We start from the raw sequence: 19,944 nt of genomic DNA, 5'->3' as shown, positions 1-19,944 counted from the left end.
TTAGAATTCATTTGAAAATTTTTTTCTTCAAGAAGTTCATTTATGACTTGTTCAGTTTATTTTTATGATATTGGATAATCAAAGGCCTCTATTTCTTCTTCTATTAATCTTATTGTTTTATGTTTTTGTAGATATTTATCTTTTTCATTCAAATTATCGCATTTTGTTGGCATAAAATTAAGTATAAGTAGTGTCTTAATCTCATTTACATAAGATACTCCTCATTATTGGAGTATTATTTTGTGTCAAAGAGATGGAGCAGTACTGTTGAGTACAGCAGTGGAGAGATTCTTCCAGTGCCTTCTAACTTTAAGAGAGGAGAAAACATGGTACTACACGCTCTTCAAAGACATGTCTGATGGGAGGTAAAGAATCTGGGAAAAAGATCTAAGGTCCTTTAAATTCTTTCTCCAAATACTTCCTCTAAAAGCTTTCTCTAAATACTTTCTCCAAGTTGCATGTTCTTCAAAGACTTTAGGTGGCTCAGGGTAGCAAGCTACTGATTTTCAGGCATTGTCAGATAAATGATCTGGTCTGATTGCCTTCTAGTTCTGAGTTTTGAAGACTTCTGACCCAGTTCTGGGATAGGCCTGCACACCTGTATGCTCCAAGTGTTTTTGACTCTTCCCTGGTCTAAACTCTGTCTTGGGGTATATAGCCAAAGGCTAAATATTTCCCTAGTTCTCCCCTGGTCACCTATGAAATGCTTCTGTGGACTACTTTCCTGGCCTGGGATTTCTGGGTGGACCATTCTATAGTCTCCAGCCAATAGAAATGCACTTCATTTCTCCACTTCAACTTTTGTCTGCATGCTAGAAGCTTCTTTGTGCTATGCTACCTAGCTGGTTTTTGTTTTTATTGACTGGGCTTTACTAGTGATAATAATCCAGCTCTGTCTTTTCAGATCGAATTCACCTTTTTTCCCCTACCTGTCCAGTCTCCCTCCAACTCCCTTCAACATTCTATGTTCCAGTTTCACTCAATCAGGAAATTAATCAAGCCTTATTAAGCGTTTAGTATGTTCTAGGTATTGTGCTACAATCTATATATAAGTAGAAAGGATGAAACATTCCTACTAGCAGTGACCTTACATTCTAATGGGAAACAAAAATTATATATATGAAGTACATATGCAGTATAAGTATAAAGATAATAACTACAAACATATATAAAGTAAAGACAAGGTATTTTGGAAGGGAAGAAACTAACAGCTGAGATTAGGAAAGGCTTCATGAAGAGAATGGTGCCTGAGATGTATCTTAGATGGATGATGGTAAGGATAGAATCACTGGGGATAGAAATGGCGAACCACTTCAGTATCTTTGTCAAATCTCATGGACAATATTGACAAAGTATCATCCATGAGGTCATGAATATTTGGACAAGACTGAATGACAAATAAACAAGCAAGGATGGAATGCATGTTAGGAAGGAGCAGACAGCCAGTACTAAGGCAAGGGAATAGGAAGTGGAATAACAGAAAGTCAGTTTGGTAGGGGGAGTAATGTCCAGTAAGGCTCAAAAAATAGTGTGGACAAGTTGTGTAGGGTCAGAAAAATTAGAAATTATCTTGAAGGCAATAGGAAGCTAATAGAGTTAAGTAGAGGAGTGCCATGGTTAAATCTAAGCTTAAGGAAAATTACTTTGGCATCTGTGTGGAGGATGTGTTGGAGTGAGGTGAAACTTGAAATGGTGAGACCAATTAGGAGGTTGTTGGAATCATACAGGTGAGAGGTAATAAATGTTGGAATCATACAGGTGAGAGCTTGGAAAAAAGTGTTAACTATCAGTGGAGAGAAGAGATTGAATATGAGAGGTTGGTGAGAGTAAAAAGAGCAAAATTTGGCAATTATTGCATTGTGGTGTGAGGGAAGGTGAAGTAATGCTAGGATTCTGAACCTGAGACATTGGAAAAAATATGGTACCTTCAACAGAAATTGGGAAGTTTGGAAGAGGGGAGGGTTTAGGTGAAGGGTTCTTAGCCTTTTTTCTTTCATAGACCTCTAAAAGTTTAGTGAGATTTACAAACTCCTCTTTTTACCTGCCTGATTGGTTCTTCTTGTCTTCTTTTGCTGGATCTTCATCCAAATCATTCCTATTAATTATTGTGTGTCCTGCAAGGTTTTGTTTCTCCCTCCAAACTTCCCCCATTTCTGTGCTTTCCTGTTACTACTGAGGATACCATCATTCTCCTGTTCACTTAGGCTCTCAACTTAGGTTTCATCCTCAACTTTTTGCCTTTTTTGTACCCCACTGGTTGGTATAGTGCCAGAAGCATGATTGTTAACATCTCATAATGATGTTTTTAAAAGCATAAAATACATGGAATTACAGAGAAACCAATTAAATTGAAATAGTTACCAAAATATTTTTAAAAACAAGAAGTTAAGAATTCGTAGTTTAGAGGGGAAAAAATCGGTTCCCTTTTAAATCTATCTAGTTCCAAGAGGTTTCCCAAATGCCCACTTTGAAATATCCAAAAGACAACTTAATGATGCAGGATAAAGGGGAGAGATAAGGGCTAGACAGCTAGATCTACAAGTTATCTGAATTGAGCCAATAATTAAATTCAAAGGAAATGATGAGGTTATCAAGAGTATTGAGAGCATCAGTAGAGTTCAATGGCTGCTCCACATATTCAAAATTCCCTCCCCTGCCTTTTAACTGTTTCCAATTATATGAATATCCATCAACTTCACCTAGTTCTCTCAGAATCCTTAAATTTCTCTAGCTCGGTTTTAGTGCTATCTTCTGAGAAGCCTTTCTGGATTCCTTCCCCGCGAGTTATTTACAAGCCTCCCAACAAAAAATTACTTCGAATTTATCTTGCAAGTACATTATACCCTAAAGGGTAGAAAGACCCTTGATGGCGGGCTGCACCAAATCCTTGACAAATTCTTTAAGAAATGAACGACCTTTCCAAATCAACTAGTAATAGCAGGAAAGGAGTTAAGATTTAGGCTAGATGTAACAAATTAATTTTATATTAAAGCAGGAGTTCTTGACTTCTCTGTGAACTTAAAAATGTTTTTTGAAAACTTTACTCCACTTATAGTTGGTTTGTCTTTTATTTTATGCATTAAAAACAGGATTCTGAGAAGGACGATACCAGGCTGTCCAAGGGGTCAGACAAATAAAAGGTTAAATTTAGAGCCAGATTAGGTAAGTAAATAAAGTGGAGTCACTCCCGAAATAAGACGTTTGCCCGCAGTCTCCGCAGGCCAAAGTATCCCAGGCTTTCTTCAGTTTAAAGGGCGGGTGCGTACAGGCCGGAAGACCAATCCGGACCTCTCTGAGGCGCCCAAGGGCTCAAATAAGCCCTTTACTCAGGGGCTGACGAGGCTACCATTGGCTGGAGTTCCAGTGGAAACTGGAGGCTCCCCCCCTTGGTTGCTAACGGCAACGGAGGCGTCGGCTGCAACTGACGTAAGCGCCTCGATCCGCAAAGGTCCAGACCAAGCTCCCGCGGTCTGGCCTCCCTCCTCCTCCCCGCCCCCATCCTTTTTTTCCCCACCCCCCCTCATCCTTTAGTCGCCGGTTAGGGAAGGGGCGGGGCTCATTCTTCCTAGGCCAGCCCGCGATAAGTGCTAGTGATTCTCCCATCAATTCGTTCGGTCTGTCAGCCTCCGTTGATTTAAGGGAAAGGATCGAAGCCGCTGCTCTCCCTGGGTTGCGCATCACCTCCGGGTGAGTCGGAAGCCCTCTGGGTTATCATTCGCCGACTTTTCCGGCCTGCAAGCCACAAGGGTTAGCGTGTTTCTCGGGGACGCGCGCGCTTACGTACGTGCGTGTGTGTTCCAGCATCACGCGGGCGGCGCGTCCTAGTTGTTTTTCCGCCACTTTGAGCCCCCGGGGGTGGGTGTGTCTTTACAAGTTAACTGCCTAAGGCCTGCTATGATTACCGCCACTATTCTTGTCAATGTCAATGTGAGGCCCCTGGTGCCCCTGTTACACTTTGAGGAGCAATGGTTGCTTACTTTAACAAGCCCTGGCAAACAGAATCACCCAGGGTCTGCAATTCAGAAGGATCTCAGAGGCCACCTAACTTATCCAACACATAGTAAAAAAATGTCCTTTTGGAACTTTATCAACATTTGGTCATGCACCAGGGTGATAGTAGAAAAGAGAAAGGCATCTTGGAGAAATATTGCAAGGGTGAAATTGACAGGCCTTGTCAAAAACTGAATATCTGGTTGAGAGATAGAGAAGAGCCAGGAATGACACCTAGTGTGAGCCTTTGACAATTGTCTTCTTCAATTTGCAAGTTGTCTTTTCTGATAAAAGAGCCCAGCATATTGTATTGTTCTTTAAGTCGAATTTTGTTACTGTTTTTTCTGACTCCTTACAAAATAATTTTTTATAATAAATAAGTTTAGGCAAAATTCCCATTTTTATTATATTGGGTTGGCCTATCCATGAGCAGTTGATATTTCCTCCATGGTTTAGATCTGTATTTGTGTGAGAAGTGTTTTGTAATTTTTGTGTTCATATAATTCCTAGGTTTGTCTTGGCAAAGTAGGCTCCCAAGTATTTAATGTTGTCTTCAGCTATTTTAGAGAAGGTATTTTCAGACAGGTAGAATAACCAGAATAGAACAATATCACAGAAAACTAAAGAGTATCAATGATAAGAGGGTGATTGACAGTGTCAAAGGTTTTAGATAATTCAAGCATGGTGAGCTGAAGCATACTACATTCTGCTGTAACCCCTTATTTTATCTATGTGCTTGTCTCTATGATTCAGGTGTATTTCTTAAAAGCAGCATATTGTTGGATTCTACTTTAAGGTCCAGTCTGCTATCTGCTTCCCTTTTATGGGTGAGTTCATCCCATTCACATTCACAGTTATGACTGCATTTTCCTACTCTCTATTTTCTTCTGTTTCTTCTCTTTCTCTTTTTTTCTGCTCCTTCTCTAAAGTCTGTTTTGCTTCTATCTACTCTTCCTTTCATCTGCCCTCCCTCTTATCACCCCTCCCCCTTCTCCATATCCCCTTTTTTTCTACTTTCCTATTAAGATATATTTGTATTACCAATTGAATATATATGGGTTTTCCCTCCTTGAATCAATTTAGATTTGACAAATAAGAGCTTATTGAGAGCAGTTTGAGTTGAATGATGCAAAAGCTAGACTAGAAAATTAAAAGAGAGAAAAAGAAATAGCAGCAGGAATTGTAGATGACTTCTTTAAGTTTAGCTGCAGTAGGAAGGCAAGATATGGGATGATAGCTATTAGTGATTGTTAGATGCATAAAGTGATTTTTTTTTGAAGAATGGGGGACACTTGAACATATTTGTAGACAAGCAGCCAGGAGCCAGGAAACAGGGAGAGATTAAAGGTCAGTAAGCAAAAAAGGGGGGCAGTTTTTGCTGTTCAAGACAGGCTGAAATGGGATCACATGTACATACATGTAGAGGGGTTTACCTTGGCTGAGAGAAGGGCCACTTCTTATGAAATGGGGAAAAGATTTTTTTTTTAAAACATGGATATTTTTTACAGTATTGGGTGTATTTTAATTCAGAACTACTTTGCCTTTTGAGTTCTTGTATCTTATTCACAACAGTTTGCTTGTATTCTTACTGCTGCTAGACTTCTTCAATAACAACCTCTTCAGGGTTGTTTTTATGTCTCTCAAGTGGTCCCTTGCTATCCAGTTTTGCTATGCCCCTTATTTGAATATAACCTGACTTTTTTTTTTCATTTTTTATTTAATTAATTTAGAATATTTTCCCATGGTTACATGATTCATGTTCTTTCCTTCCCCCCTCCCAGAGCCAACAAGCAGTTACACTGGATTTTATCATTGTCCAAAACCTATTTCCATATTATTAATATTTGCAATAGAATGATCTTTTAACGCCAAAACCCCAATCGTATCCCCATTGAACCACGTGATTGATCATATGTTTTCTTCTGTGTTTCTACTCCCACAGTTCTTTCTCTGGACAGTGTTCTTTCTCATAAGACCCTCAGAATTGTCCTGTATCATTGCATTGCTGCTAGTAGAGAAGTCCATTACATTCAATTGTACCACAGTGTATATCAGTCTCTGTGTACAACATTCTCCTGGTTCTTCTCCTTTCACCCTGCATCAGTTCCTGGAGGTTGTTCCAGTTCACATGGAATTCCTCCAGTTTATTATTCCTTTGAGCTCAGTAGTCTTCCATCACCAACATTTACCACAATCTGTTCAGCCATTCCCCACTTGAAGGACATCCCTTCATTTTCCAATTTTTTGCAACTACAAAGAGCACAGTTATGAATATTTTTGTACACACATTTTTTCCTATGATCTCTTTGGGGTACAAACTCAGCAGTTATATAACCTAACTTTTAAAAAGTATGTCTGGAATAAAGAATAAACAGACTAACAATGGTGATCCAGAACACTCCTGTTATATGACTTTTCATAAATGAATTTTGTTAGCATTTTTTGAAGCATCCTGTTTAATCTTCCATATCCCAGTCTCTCTTTTCCCTAATCTCTTCTCTACACAACTACCAAAATAATCCGAATGAGACACAGGTCTACACATATCCTACACTTGCCTCGCTTAGAAACCTACAATGACATCCCTGTTGCCCCTAAAATAATGTTTAAATTCCTGAAAGGACAACTTCAACTCCTATCTGCCTTGTCCACCTTATTCCATACTGCTCCATTTAATAAACTCTTATCTTCCAGCCAAGCTGGACCACAAGCTAGTCTCCATCTCTCACTTCCTTGCTTTTCCACAAACTGAGCCCCATGCCCTCCTTTTCTCTGCTACTCACAGATGTGATCTTTCTTCAAGACTCATTTATTAGTGTTCTGTCCCACCTCAATTTTTGCTCCTAGTAAAAGGCAGCATTAATAGTGAATAGAGACTTGGCTTTCTTGCCAGGAGAACCTGGGTTTGAGTCCTATCTCAAACATATTCTGGCTGTTTCCCTGGACAAATCACTTAATTTATCAGTATTCTAGGCATCTCTCTGAGACCATAAATTACAGAAGAGGTGCCAGCCTGCATTGATAGAGGGAGTTTTCTCACCTGGGAATTTCCTACACCAGTGAAGTCCTGGATCCAGCCATATTCTGTTACTATTCTTATTTATATACCAAGTAATAACCCATAAGCATTTTCACATTTGCTGGTCATCACCACAACCCTATTCAAATAGCTTCTATATAAAGCTTTGTAGAGGAAAAGAGTAAGATTGAGAGAGGTTAAGGTACTTGCTTAGGGTCACACAGCTAGCCCATGACAGAGGCAGAATTCAAATTAAAGTCCAGTGCTTCATCCACTGCACCAAACTGCCTCCTATATGTTGTTTGCTACCCAGTAGAATGGTAGTCAGCCATTTATTAAGGGCGTACAGTGTGACCAATATTCTGTTTAACTTTTGTGGCAGGCATTAAACACAGCATCTTGCAAAACAGATTTTAATGAGTCATTGTTGAATTGAATTTTCTTATATTGAATTGCTTTGCATCAGAGGTTGTTATTATTTCCTTGTTACTTCTTGACTTTATACTGGATAGTTGAAGTAACTGGATAAGTGACTTCAAATCTTGATCACTGTGATGTTGTATTTAAAATATTTATTTGTTTGTTTATCAAGCTACTTTCTGAACTTCCTGTTTTTTACTTTTAAACAACTCTTTTATTCTGAAATACTTTCAAGAATCATTTTAATGGGAGGTATAGTGGTATTCAAATGCGTTATTTGTGAAAATGTTATGTAACAAATTAGGAATTAATGTATTACCATTTTCATAATAGAATTATGGGAAAATTAATAGTGACTTTTCTCTATTGAACTCATAGGCTTACTAATTAAATAATTATTGAATAACATGAATCTTTTGAAAGCACATAATTTACTCTCAGAAAACTGCTTATTATTACTTTTCAAGATGTGTGGATTTTTACACCTAAATATTTTATTTCAATCTAAACCAATTATTCCAGTTAATTATAATCTTTAATCATAGTCATACCTTATAATGGGTTATGTTAGTGACCTTTATTGTATTCTGGAGCTCCAGACTGATTTTGACTTATTCTAGTGAGGTGCTCATAATTATGTTTTTGTATGTACATTTTAACTTTTCTGTATGCTTCTTGTTCTTGTTTTGTTTGTACAGACTACTGACTAATTAAAACATTCTACAGTGGCACTTGACATTTTCCACAAAGACTGAAAATGCCAACAGGTAAAACTTTTTTTTGGAATGTTTGACTAAAAATTAATTTCTATTCATTTCTTTTCACATTCATAATCTTTTTAGGGAACACATAAAATAGAGCAGACTTACTTCATGAAAACATTTTGATTAACACAATATTTAATCTCATTTTTATGTGGAATAAAATTACAGAAAGGGAAAATATTGCTTTTTATAATCTGTCACTTGCATTATTTTGAAATTTTCAAAATGCAGTTTAGATAAAAAAATCTGATTATTTTGTGTCTTGAGTACAATGAGCACTAAGCAGATACAAGTAAGTAACTGGACCTTTCTGGGTTCACTTGCTATTCTGTTTGTTTGATTCACTTCAAGTAGATTAAATTCAACCACAGATATTTATTAAAAACTCTCATTGTGTGAGAGGTGCTTGCTAGATGTTAGTGACATTTCTCTTTGGATAAGTTTATAAGTTGGTGATATCATTAGTCCACTCCAACTTATCCTACTCTTTCTATTCTATGTGATTCTCATCCGTGTCCTTCCAATAAATCCTCTTTAGAGTATCTGGCCAGCCTTTCAGTTTTTCTAATATTGCATCGATACCAGTATCAAAATTGGAAAGTAGCTGCACATGACTGGCCTGCTTCCTTTTCTGGTCATATGTGTCAGTGGTTGCTATGTTATATACCATTTTTCATACACAAGCCATTTTTGATAATATACTTGAGATTACTTATAATGCAAAAGCCTTTCCTTTGTCTTTCGGATCAAGGCAGTTTTAATTCTTTAGTGATTGTGTTGTTTCATTACTCTCAGCCATATAGCATTTTTAGGAGAAAATTGGTTTTAAAAAGATGGGTTTTAATGTCAGGGAGCAATTTAGGATAATGAAAAAGTCTGCGCAATTTCCCATATGTGACCTAGCCTACTAACTTTGTCTTACTCAGTTCTGGGCTGAGCTTTTTTTCCATTTGTAGGACTTGACCAAACTATAAACTGGGCAATAAGCATTCTTTTCCACTTGGTTTCTCCTGCATGGGTTTCAAAACAGATTTCCTTTGAATGACCATGATCTCATTGAGGAAGCCCAATAGTATTACTCTTTTTAGTCAGTCACCACAATTTCATTTACAGGAAACCTTGAAGTACACAGACTTCTTTCAAGATAGTGGTGAATTTCTCTGGCAAGCACATATCATCCTATTTAATTTCTTGCTAGATATTATTTATTAGAGAATTGTAAAATGACATTATCACCATTTTTTTGTATCTATCAAAGAATCCTATAGGAAGTGAATCTATATCTGGTGCAGATTCTCCTTTGGAGCAGAGCCTTTAAGGCTACACTGATCTGTATCGGTGGTTCCCAAACTTTTTTTGGCCTACTGCCCCCTTTCCAGAAAAAAATATTACTCAGCCCCCTGGAAATTAATTTTTAAAAAATTTTAATAGCAATTAATAGGAAAGATAAATGCACCTGTGGCCATCACCGCCTTCCTGGATCACTGCAGCACCCACCAGGGGGTGGTGGCACCCACTTTGGGAATCACTGATCTATATCAACTGTTTGTTTTTTTTTTATAGTCAATGAACAATCATTGTGGGATTTTTATATTCCTTGAATGTTTCAGTTGTACTGAAGATGTGGTCCCTCGTGAAGAATTCCCTACAAAAATATGATTGTTACCTTCTCATATTTAAATCAATGACATCCTCCTAATATACCTAGATTATTTTCTCAAAGTTTTTAGAATGACAAGAACATAAGCTTGTAGATCAATAGTTATTGATGTCATTTTAGTTTGTCTTTTAAAAAAGTATTCATAAGCCTCACAATTTTTTTTCATTACTTTGGAATCTTCCCATTTTAATTCTTGAAATTTAATCCACCAAGTTTCTTTAAAAGCATGTGGCCCTTGATCAATGACACGTGTTAAAACCAGTGGAAATGCACATCACCATGGGGGGGAGGTCAGGGGTGAAGGGGAAAGTAAGAGCATGAATTATGTAAACATGTTAACTTTTCTAAAAGATAAATATTTTTAAAATTAAAAAAAAAAGCATGTGGCCTTTATCACACATTTCCTCTGTAAAGTCACTTTTTCTGATTTTAATTTTCTTAGCTACCATGTTCAATAAGTTTCACTTAATTATGTATCTGTTTTTACACTTAAACTTCAAATCATTCTCTTTTGTTTCTTGATACTTTACCATAGAATGTTTTTCTGCCATCTAATTTTTCATATTCATTAACTTTTTTTTATAGATAGCTTTTTAAAAGTCTTTTTCACTTCTGTGTATATATTCTTCCTCCCTCTACACTTCTCTAGCAATTGTCTTTTCTTTTTTTCCCATTTTTGCTGATTTGCTGATTGAATTGCATTTTTTGCTGTATCGTTGTAAATTCTGTGTATTATTTTTCTAATACTACACCATTCTGTTCATTGAAGTCTCCCCTTGTTTCTCTGAATTCTTCCATTCGTCATTTCTTATAGTAACATTTCCTTACAATTTAATACCTTTATTTATTATATATATTATGTACATAAAATATATATTATAAATTTCATGGCTTCTTGGCCTAATTTATTCACCTTTTTGGGGAGTTCCTTTTGAAAAGTTGCTACTCTTTTGGCATTATGTCTGAGAATGAGAAATATGATTTTAAAGTCTTAAGAGTAAAGGGCTATGTTGACTTTTTTATCTTTTTATCTCTAACAAATTGCACATAACAGTAAACATTCAATAAATGCTTTTTGGAGCTGATTTTCTCTGTGGTAGACATAGACATGTGACAATGAAAAAGGGAATCATCTGCCAATATTTCAGTCTAGATTTGCAAATACTTTTTAAATGAAAAATATCAATCTATAGAGAAACCGTATCTATTTCATACTCTGGATTATGGCAATATATGTCCTAAAATTTAGGCTTCACATGTTTGGAACTTTTGTTTACCTCTTTTATAAATACATTAAAAACTAAATAGCTGAGTTTTCAAAACCTAAATATATTTTCTTAAAAATCTGTAAATTTTATGTCATCAATCTTTTGGCAATTCAGGAGCTGATGATTTTGATTCTAATTTTCTGTGACAGTTTAAGTAATATTATGTCTCATGTTTAATTTAGGAGCTTTCTGGTTTTTTAGAGTATATAATACCCTAAAATATAAATACTGCTTTGTGAATTGTTTGGGGTAGAGTATGTGGGTGGTGAATAATGATGATAACTAATATTTATGTCTTATGGTTTACAAAGCTCTTTATTTATAACAACCTTGAGAGGTTGTTAGTTAAATTATTATTATTATCCACATTTTATAGATAAAGAAAGTAAGGATCAGAGAAATTAACTGATTTGTTCATGATCAAGTAACTAGTTGAGTAAGAATTTGAACTCGTCTACAGTGTTGTGTTGAACACTTTTTCTACTATGCCACACTGCTTGAAAAAAATACCAATTAATTAGGTTTATATTATATGCTGTATATGTATGTTTATATATATAGACATATATACCTGTATATACACATGTAATAAGTGCCATGAAAGTATTTTGTTTTGTTTTGAACATGACAGTGTAGCCATATATTATTTTAAGAGAATTATTTGGATACTTGACAACAATTTTTCTAATGTTTCCTAGTTGAGAGTGAAGCGAAGGCAAAAACCAAAGTCCGTTTTGAAGAACTCTTTAGGAGTCATGCTGATCTAATAGCTGATAAAAAGAAACATAAGAAGAAGGCGACTAATTCTGAAGAACACATCTTGGTGAGTAGGCTTCTTGTTAATGATGACTAAAATGACTGCATTTGTAAAAAAATGGCTTTCACTTTGCAGCCTTAAGGAATTTTGAAATTTTAATGTCATAACCAAAGATAGGTAACTTGACAGATAAGAATTGCTACTCTGGGCCCACATGGAGCTGAATCATCTCAGTTGCTTGGGACCTGGGGATGGCCCTGTGGAAAGTCATGGTAATTTCCCTTGCTATTAACATCTAAGTGTTAGGAATATATTCCCAAGCTCCTTTGCTTCGTCTTCTGGGTCAGTATTGAAGGACTGTTTTATTTCTCTCTGTGTCTCTGTCTCAGCCCATCTATCTCCCTCCCTCCCTCATCACCTTCTCTGCCACTTTGTCACCGTCAGATTGGCTGACAGTCAGAGTCTCAGAACTCGTATGGTGTCAGAGGCCAGGTTTGAACTCTGGTCTGCTCAGAGAAGACTCTGAGTTAGGCTCTCCTCTAGCCACTATACAATGTTGTCTGTATATTACTTAACCTTAAAAACTTCCGTCTCCATGTTAAAAAATAATTATAGTATCTTTTGAATTAGTCCTGGAAAGTGATTTGAAGTGATGTTGAAGTGAAGACATCTAGGAAACACTTTTACGTGAAATATGTTGTAGACTAAAAGATAAACAGAAAGAAGAGAAAGAAAAAAGGAACTCCTGAAAATGACAGTAGACATTATATGAGATACATTTAAATAAAACACAATTCCTGCCCTCAAACAGTTTATAGTCTAGTAGGAGGACATCCCAACAAAAATAGCTTTAGGTCACAATATTTATATGGTAAGAAAACCTATCGTAACAGAAAAAAGTGCTTTGTTAGATCTGAGGAAGGAGAATATCAACAATTGGGGTGATCATTAAAGGTTTTTTTGAAGAAGCAGAGTAGCTTTGAGTTGGATTTTAAAGGACGAATAAGAATCCATCCAGCGAAGAGATAGAGTGTTCCCAGAATTCCTAAACAAAATAAAAATACAGAAATGGGAAAAGGCAGTATGCATTCTGTGGGTAGAGAGCTACAAAATTGGACGGAGCTATAGAATATACGCATAAATGGTTGAAAAACATTTACTAAGCAGTTATTATGCACAGAGCACTGTGCTCATCTATGCTTATAAAACTGCAGAAGAGAGATGTTCCCAGCTCTCAAGAATTTTAATCCCTAATTTGGTTTGGAAGGTCAGAGGGATGGTGAATTTTGGCACACCCTTTCTATTAGGCAGTATACTATTTTATTATGATTCCAGATGTATAAGGAGAAATTGCTCCAGATTGAGAAGTTCCTTTAATGCCAGAAAGATGTGTTGTGTTTTAATCAATAAAGCAGTAGCAATTTGCTATACTAGCCCATTTGCAGTAGCAAATTGCTTAACATTTTCTAAGGAAAAGTTGTGTTACCAGATCTATTCATAAAAATAGACCATTCAATATGAAGAATTGATTGGAATGGAAATAGTGGAAAGACCTAAAAAGAGTCTATTCCAAGAGTCTAGGTGGGTGCGATGAAGTCCTCTTCTATCCTAATAGTAACTGATGAAATAAAGAGGAGAGAATAGATTTGAGGGACAAACTTGCTAGGACCTGGGAACTGATTGAATGTGAGAAGTGGGAGGGAAGGCGGAATTAAATAGAACTCCAAACTTATAGACATACAAGATTGAGGAATGGGGAAATGGCGGCATTATATACAGAAACAGTGAAATCAGGAAGAGAAGCAATCTTCAGAAGAAAAATTTTTTTTACATTTTAAATTTTATTTAATTGATTAAGAGAATTTTTCCATGGTTCATGATTCATATTCTTTCCCTCCCCTCCTCCCACCTCCTATAGACAATGTGCAATTCCACTGGGTTTTACCTGTGTCATTGATTAAGACCTATTTTCATATTATTAACATTTGCACTAAGGTGATCGTTGAGAGTCTACATCCCCAATCATGTCCCCATCGACCCATGTGATCAAGCAATTCATAAATCATAAATCCACTTTCAGAATCACTGATCTATATCAGTAAGTCTAGGCTCTTTATATTTGACCACATATTAATTGGGGAATGCCTCTTGTTCCTGCAAATTTGAAGGTATTTTTTGTGGACTTTGGAAATGAAACCTTTTTCAAAGAAACTTATTGCAATGATATTTTTTCCAGTTAACTTTTGTCTCTAATTTTAGTTATATTGGTATTGTTAATGTAAAAACTTTTTACTTTTATGTCATCAAAATTGTTCAGTTTATCTTCTGAGATAAAATGTATAATAAAATGGAGAAAGAAATCAAGAACCTTTCTCCCTTGTGTGATTATGAACTCTTCCCAAATCCATAAATCTGAAAGGTAATTTCTTCCTTGTTCCTCTCTTTTATTTATGATGTGGCTCTTTATGGCTAAGTCATGCTAATTTGGAGCTAATATGAGTATATGGTGTGATGTACCTAATCTCTGCCAGACTACTTTCCAGTTTTCCCAGAAGTTTTTGTTGGATAGTTAATTCTTATCATGGTACCTGGGATCTTTGAGTTTATTGAATACTCTACTACTAAGCATATTGCTTCCATATATCAAGCAGCCTGTTGAAATTTAAAGAGGGCCTTGGAATTTTAATTGCATCTTAAAAAAACGAAAAAAGTAACATTGTGCATTATGTCTTGCACTTATATGTTTCTTGTCATTTATGTTCAAATTAATTTTAAAAGAAATTTATATGTATTCTCTGTCTAGCTCGACACCTTGAAGAGTAATCATGATCTTGCTAAAGAAACAAAAAGTGAGGAGGCAATCATCAACAGCACTTACAATTCAGAGAAGAGCCCAAGATCTACTAAAAGCAAACTAAAGGACAGAGGGTCAATGGATGAAAAAATAAGCAATGATGATTTTACTATAGATGAAAACCAGCATTTAAAGCCAAATAAGAAGAAAAAGAAATCAGTGTTACAAGGACAGTCTAATAAAGAAGAAAATGCAGAGGAAGTGAAACCAGGGAGTTTTGAAAGAAAGATTCATCATTCTCTCAGAAAAACAAAAAATAAATCACATGCAGGTGTATCTCGTCAAAAGAATGAAAAGATAAAAAATGACTTAAATGAAGTGAGAGAAACAACTGAATTAGATGATGAAGAGCAGCTAATACAAGCTTATGAACTGCAAGTAGCTGAAGAAGCAGCCAATGCAATTAAAAAGAAAATAAGAATGAAACTTAAAGAACAGATGTCTCATTTACTTTCTGATCATCAAAGCCATGAAGAAATACTGAACAATGAAGTAGGAAAAAATAAGAAAAAGAAAAAAGTTCCTGTCATGCTCGAAACAGAAACAAGGTATGTCATTACTGGTAAATTCTATTGATTTTATTTTGTAGAAATCCTAGAATTAAAAAAAATGTCTCTTGACTAGTTGTTATTTGATATATGAAAATAGTTTTGACATATATATTTGGAAATATCAGTACAATATCAATATTATTTCTAAAAATCAAATGAGGCATCCTCCCTTCCCTTCTAAGTTTTTCAATAAGACACTTTCCATGTACCATACAACTTTTTCCATCACATGGCATGACATTATTAAAAGGTGAATCAATAAAACAAGCCAAGTATACATTTATTAGCATTTATCAGTATTTGTAGAATGGAACCTGCAACTGTACTTTTAGCTACCAAATTACTTTTCCCCTGATGACACTAGTAAGCCTTCCTTTAGCTATCAAAATAATCTTACTTTTCTTTTCATTGAGGTAGCAATTTACTATATTCTCACATGAACCCCATTTTAATTCGACTTTCCTATTTGCTTTGATTTTGTGAAATGATATATCAGATTTTAAATTTCCAAAAACATCATGTAGAAGATTTGGGTTTTATTGAAAATGATGAGAACTTAAAATTTTCCCTTTTAATTTTTAGCTATTATGTCCGTTGTTATATTTTAGTTAACTGTGTTGAGCAAACAGCAAGGAGGCTATGACTTCTATATATCATATTTACTTGCATATCTTCCCCTTTGTTCCCAGGAAAAGATGAAACTTTATGCAGTCTATAATTTAGGAACATTTGACTTCACAAACTTTCACATTATGTACCTGGGTTTTTTGGAGTTAGAAGTAAGCTTTCCCAAAGTTACAGAGGAGGAATGTGCTTTGAGCCTCCCTATTTCCCTCTTGCCATGTGTTGGGCACACTGAACACTGCAAAGTAAATGGAAAGGAAGAGAGGAAACACTTTAAAGTGTGACCTTGTTCTATTTTACTGAGTTGGGCAATGGCCCTTACTCTTGAGGGAGAAATAGTCTTTTTATTATCAGGTTCCCTTCTCTTTACTTACAGTAGAATTCCTTCTTTCTTACTTTTTTTTTTTCTTTAAGAAAATGCAGCCCAAAGGAAACTCCTAACGTAGCTGAGCTGACCCATCGTCATGTAGATGACCTTGGTTCAGAGAAGTCTTTGTGACTGGACACAAATTTTGGAAGGTCCTAGAAACTGGAACATTTTTGAGTACTTAGCAATATAATATGTATCCAATCCCTGCGGGCCATTTTGGCACCAGTTTAGACTCATCCCAAGACTTGGTTTAGAATTTTTTTAGTTAGAATAACTTCCTTATTAACCAAATTGAGGAACTATGATCTGTATAGATGGGAGAAAGTTCCTAGCCTGATTCAGTGATGGATTCTTGAAGTGGAAATGTAAACCTTTCTAATTATTTTGAAAGAAAAGAAAACATTGTGGCCTCTAATCTAGATTTATTCTGTAAGCTAATAGCTTAAAAAGGACCTTCACCCTTATTTTTGTCTCTGCTTCTATAAAGCTGATTATTTTTAAAAAAATTTGTCACTCAATCAGTTTCTTTACAAACATCTTTAACTTATCAAATTTATAATTATGTGTTCATTTAAAGTTATATTTTGCATGGACTTCTGGAACTTTCCAAACTCTGAAGTTTTATAAGAAAACAATTATTTTCCTCTTATGATTATCCCACTTAGCAAAAGTAATCAGGGATAGCTTTAAGCTTTTGTTTTAAAATTATTCATATCAAATGTTAATTTTAAATCAATATTTATTTGTATAATTAACATATTATAAAGTTATAGGTAATATCACTATATTACATATTATTGATTATATATTTCAAAAAATCATAATATTCCTCAAACATTACAGAGTTTGAGATCTATTTTAAAAGATCTTATACCTTTATTTTAAAAATTTTTTAAATTTAAAAAATTTTTTTAATTACCTTACTTCTAGTAATCAATATTGTGTATTGGTTGCAAGGCAGAAAGGGCTAAGCAATAGGAGTTAAGTGACTTGCCCAGGATCACACACCTGGGAAGTGTCTGAGGCCACATTTGAATCCAGGACCTCCCATCTCTGGACCTTACTCTCAATCCACTGAGCCACCCAGCTGCCCCATAGACACAGCAGTTCTTGATAATCAGATACTGATTTATAGGAGGGTCGTGACCATTTTTGGTAGGTGGAGTACTAAATTAACAAAATCATAAATGTTTGAGATAAAATAATAGATATTATTATTATAGTCTGATTAAAAATACACAATATTGACTCTAAGACAGAAGGTAAGGTTTAAAAAAAAAAAAGGATTGCTGTGTCTGAAAAATGTGTCATCCTGTGGCCAACCTGGATATGATCTTTCTAAATTTAGCTAGGGTGGTGCTCTGATGGTACAACATTGTTAAGCTCATTCTTGAAGACTTTCTGACTAGGTAGGACTTGCAGAACCTTCTGTTGCACCAACAAATATAAAGATACCCAAAGCAAAGGTGATATGATGTGACATCTATCCTTCCCTAAGCCCTGCATAATCAATTGATTGTATGTTACTTGATAATATATTCATGTTTACTCTTCAGTGTGGCATCCCTCTCTGAGCAGCAGCAAAATGTAGATGAAGAAAATACCAAAAAGAAAAATACATCAGACGAGGTGCTGTCTTCAGATTTTAACCAGAAGAATGAAATAAAAGCAGATCAGACTGTGGAGGAAAATGTGGAACAGCCAAAAGCTAAAACAAGAAAGACAAAAAAGAAACCTAGAGCAGGTTAGTGATCCCTATTCAATCAGAAATATATCTAGTATTTCCTTCCCAAAGGAAATTAAGTCACTAAAATATAATTTTAAAATAGATATTTTTATATATAGTTTAATTGTACAGTGGAAAGATCACTGGATGTGGAGTCTCAGAGGACTTTGGTTTGAGTCCTAGCTTTGTGTTATAGTTTTGAGTTTTAATGTATAAAATGAGGAGGAGGTGAATTAGATGGCCTCTGGAGTTCCCCCTCAGCTCCAAGGCTATGACTGATCTGTTTTATGCTTAGCACAGATGTTCAGCTTTCTTCATGGCAGTCTGGTCCACCTTCTCTTCTTTTGTTTAATTCTGGTCCAAGATCATATCATTAGCACAGTCTGCTATCCTGACAGCGGGCTGTCCGTTCATTTGCCTGACGTGGTCTGAACAGCGTGGATCTTATGTATGTCTGCTGTTTTCTGAGTGTGATGCAGCCAGGAAAATGTCATCGACACGTTGGGACCTCTGGAGGCTTTTATCATCTAGAGGAAACCCTTGACTCGTACCCTGGGTGGGAGCTCTTCCTACCCTGGGAAACTGTCAAGTTCTTTTCATGACTTCTGGCTTCTCTCGGACACTAACGTCTCTATGGAAATACTGATGTTTCACTTATACATCACTTCCATTTACAAATATATTCCTTCCCCTGCAACAAAGAATGCGATAAAGAGGGGGAAAAGGCAGTTCAGCAAATGAATGCATCAGACAGATCGTCCACTAGGCGCAGTGTTCCACACCTCTAGTTCCTCATCTCTGCAAAGGAGTGAGGAAGGGGCATCTTCATCTTTTCCTTGCGGTCAAACCTAATCATGATTATACTTCTTTGAGTTAATTTTTGTTGTTTTTAACCAATTAACTACTGATTAGTATGGACTTCCTTTGTAGTGCAGGTACTGTATTGATAAGACATGGCAAACAAAAACAAAATTAAATGCAGATGTCTATGAAAACATTTGATATATATTATAAAATGAATGCATATACATATGAATATATTTAAACTGTTACCTTATGTCTTAGGATCAATTCTGTGTATTGGATCCTAGCAAAAGAGCAATAAAAGCTAATAAAAGCAGTGGGATTTAAGTGACTTGCCCAGGGTCACACAGCTAAAAAGTGTCTGAGGTCAGATTTGAACCCAGGACCTCCCATCTCTAAGCTGCCTTTTAATCCACTGAGCCCCTCAGCTGCCCCAAGTAGTGGTTATATATTAAGCTTTTATATTAGGACCTACTATATTTTAAAATTCAGTATAACATAGCCCCATCTTGGACTCTGTCCAAAAAGGCTGAATTATCAGAAATACTAAAATAGTTTCAGAATGTAGAGTCTGCTCTGTAACATTTCTTCTTGAAACACAGCTCAGTACTTATCGACCTGCATGTGTTGGACCCCTAGTGAATTTTGGATCTTTTGATATTTGTCTGTATCTGTGTTTTTACCCTGCTTATAGTTTTGGAAGACAATGAAGAAATTACCGTTGATAATGTCCAAGAAGTAATGAGCCTGGAAGTTTCAAGTCAGCCTAACAGTGGGTTTGATGATGCCCTTGTTTTGGGAGTTTATGTCCATCGAGCTGATCGACTTAGAACAGATTTTATGATTTCTCACCCAATGGTAAAAATCCATGTGATTGATCAGAATACTGGTCTGTATGTCAAGAAAGAGCATAGGTAATTATATTTTCCCATTTGTTCACCTATTAGCTTTAAAAATAGCTACCTTTTAAAGATTCACAGTGTTAACTTAGAACATTACCTCTCCACCTGATTTAGTATGTGAGGAACTTCATTGCATGAAGTTGATGAAATGGTGAAGAATGGCTGGACATTGAATGAAGAACGGGTCTCCCATATCCATGCAGAAGAAATTCATGCCGGAGGCCATGCAGTTTAG

At 35.7% G+C, this 19,944-nt stretch overlaps 1 protein-coding gene across 1 annotated transcript in view; it reads left to right on the top strand.

Moving 5' to 3' along the window:
- The first annotated feature begins 3,437 nt into the window (after positions 1 to 3,437).
- AHI1 (Abelson helper integration site 1) overlaps positions 3,438 to 19,944 on the top strand; it is a 247,409-nt gene continuing 230,902 nt past the window's right edge. Inside the window, exons 1-7 of the mRNA XM_044675444.1 lie at positions 3,438 to 3,687; positions 4,744 to 4,817; positions 8,128 to 8,196; positions 11,820 to 11,944; positions 14,682 to 15,280; positions 17,834 to 18,021; positions 19,502 to 19,721. Of these exons, the coding sequence (XP_044531379.1) occupies positions 8,187 to 8,196; positions 11,820 to 11,944; positions 14,682 to 15,280; positions 17,834 to 18,021; positions 19,502 to 19,721 (1,142 nt within the window). The 5' untranslated portion in view covers positions 3,438 to 3,687; positions 4,744 to 4,817; positions 8,128 to 8,186. The remainder of the gene's footprint in view (positions 3,688 to 4,743; positions 4,818 to 8,127; positions 8,197 to 11,819; positions 11,945 to 14,681; positions 15,281 to 17,833; positions 18,022 to 19,501; positions 19,722 to 19,944) is intronic.

This window comes from Gracilinanus agilis, chromosome 4 (assembly GCF_016433145.1).
Source record: "Gracilinanus agilis isolate LMUSP501 chromosome 4, AgileGrace, whole genome shotgun sequence".
In the NCBI taxonomy this organism is placed as follows: Eukaryota; Metazoa; Chordata; class Mammalia; order Didelphimorphia; family Didelphidae; genus Gracilinanus; species Gracilinanus agilis.
Note: the sequence above shows the minus strand (reverse complement) of the source record. Positions and strands in the feature narration are given on the sequence as shown.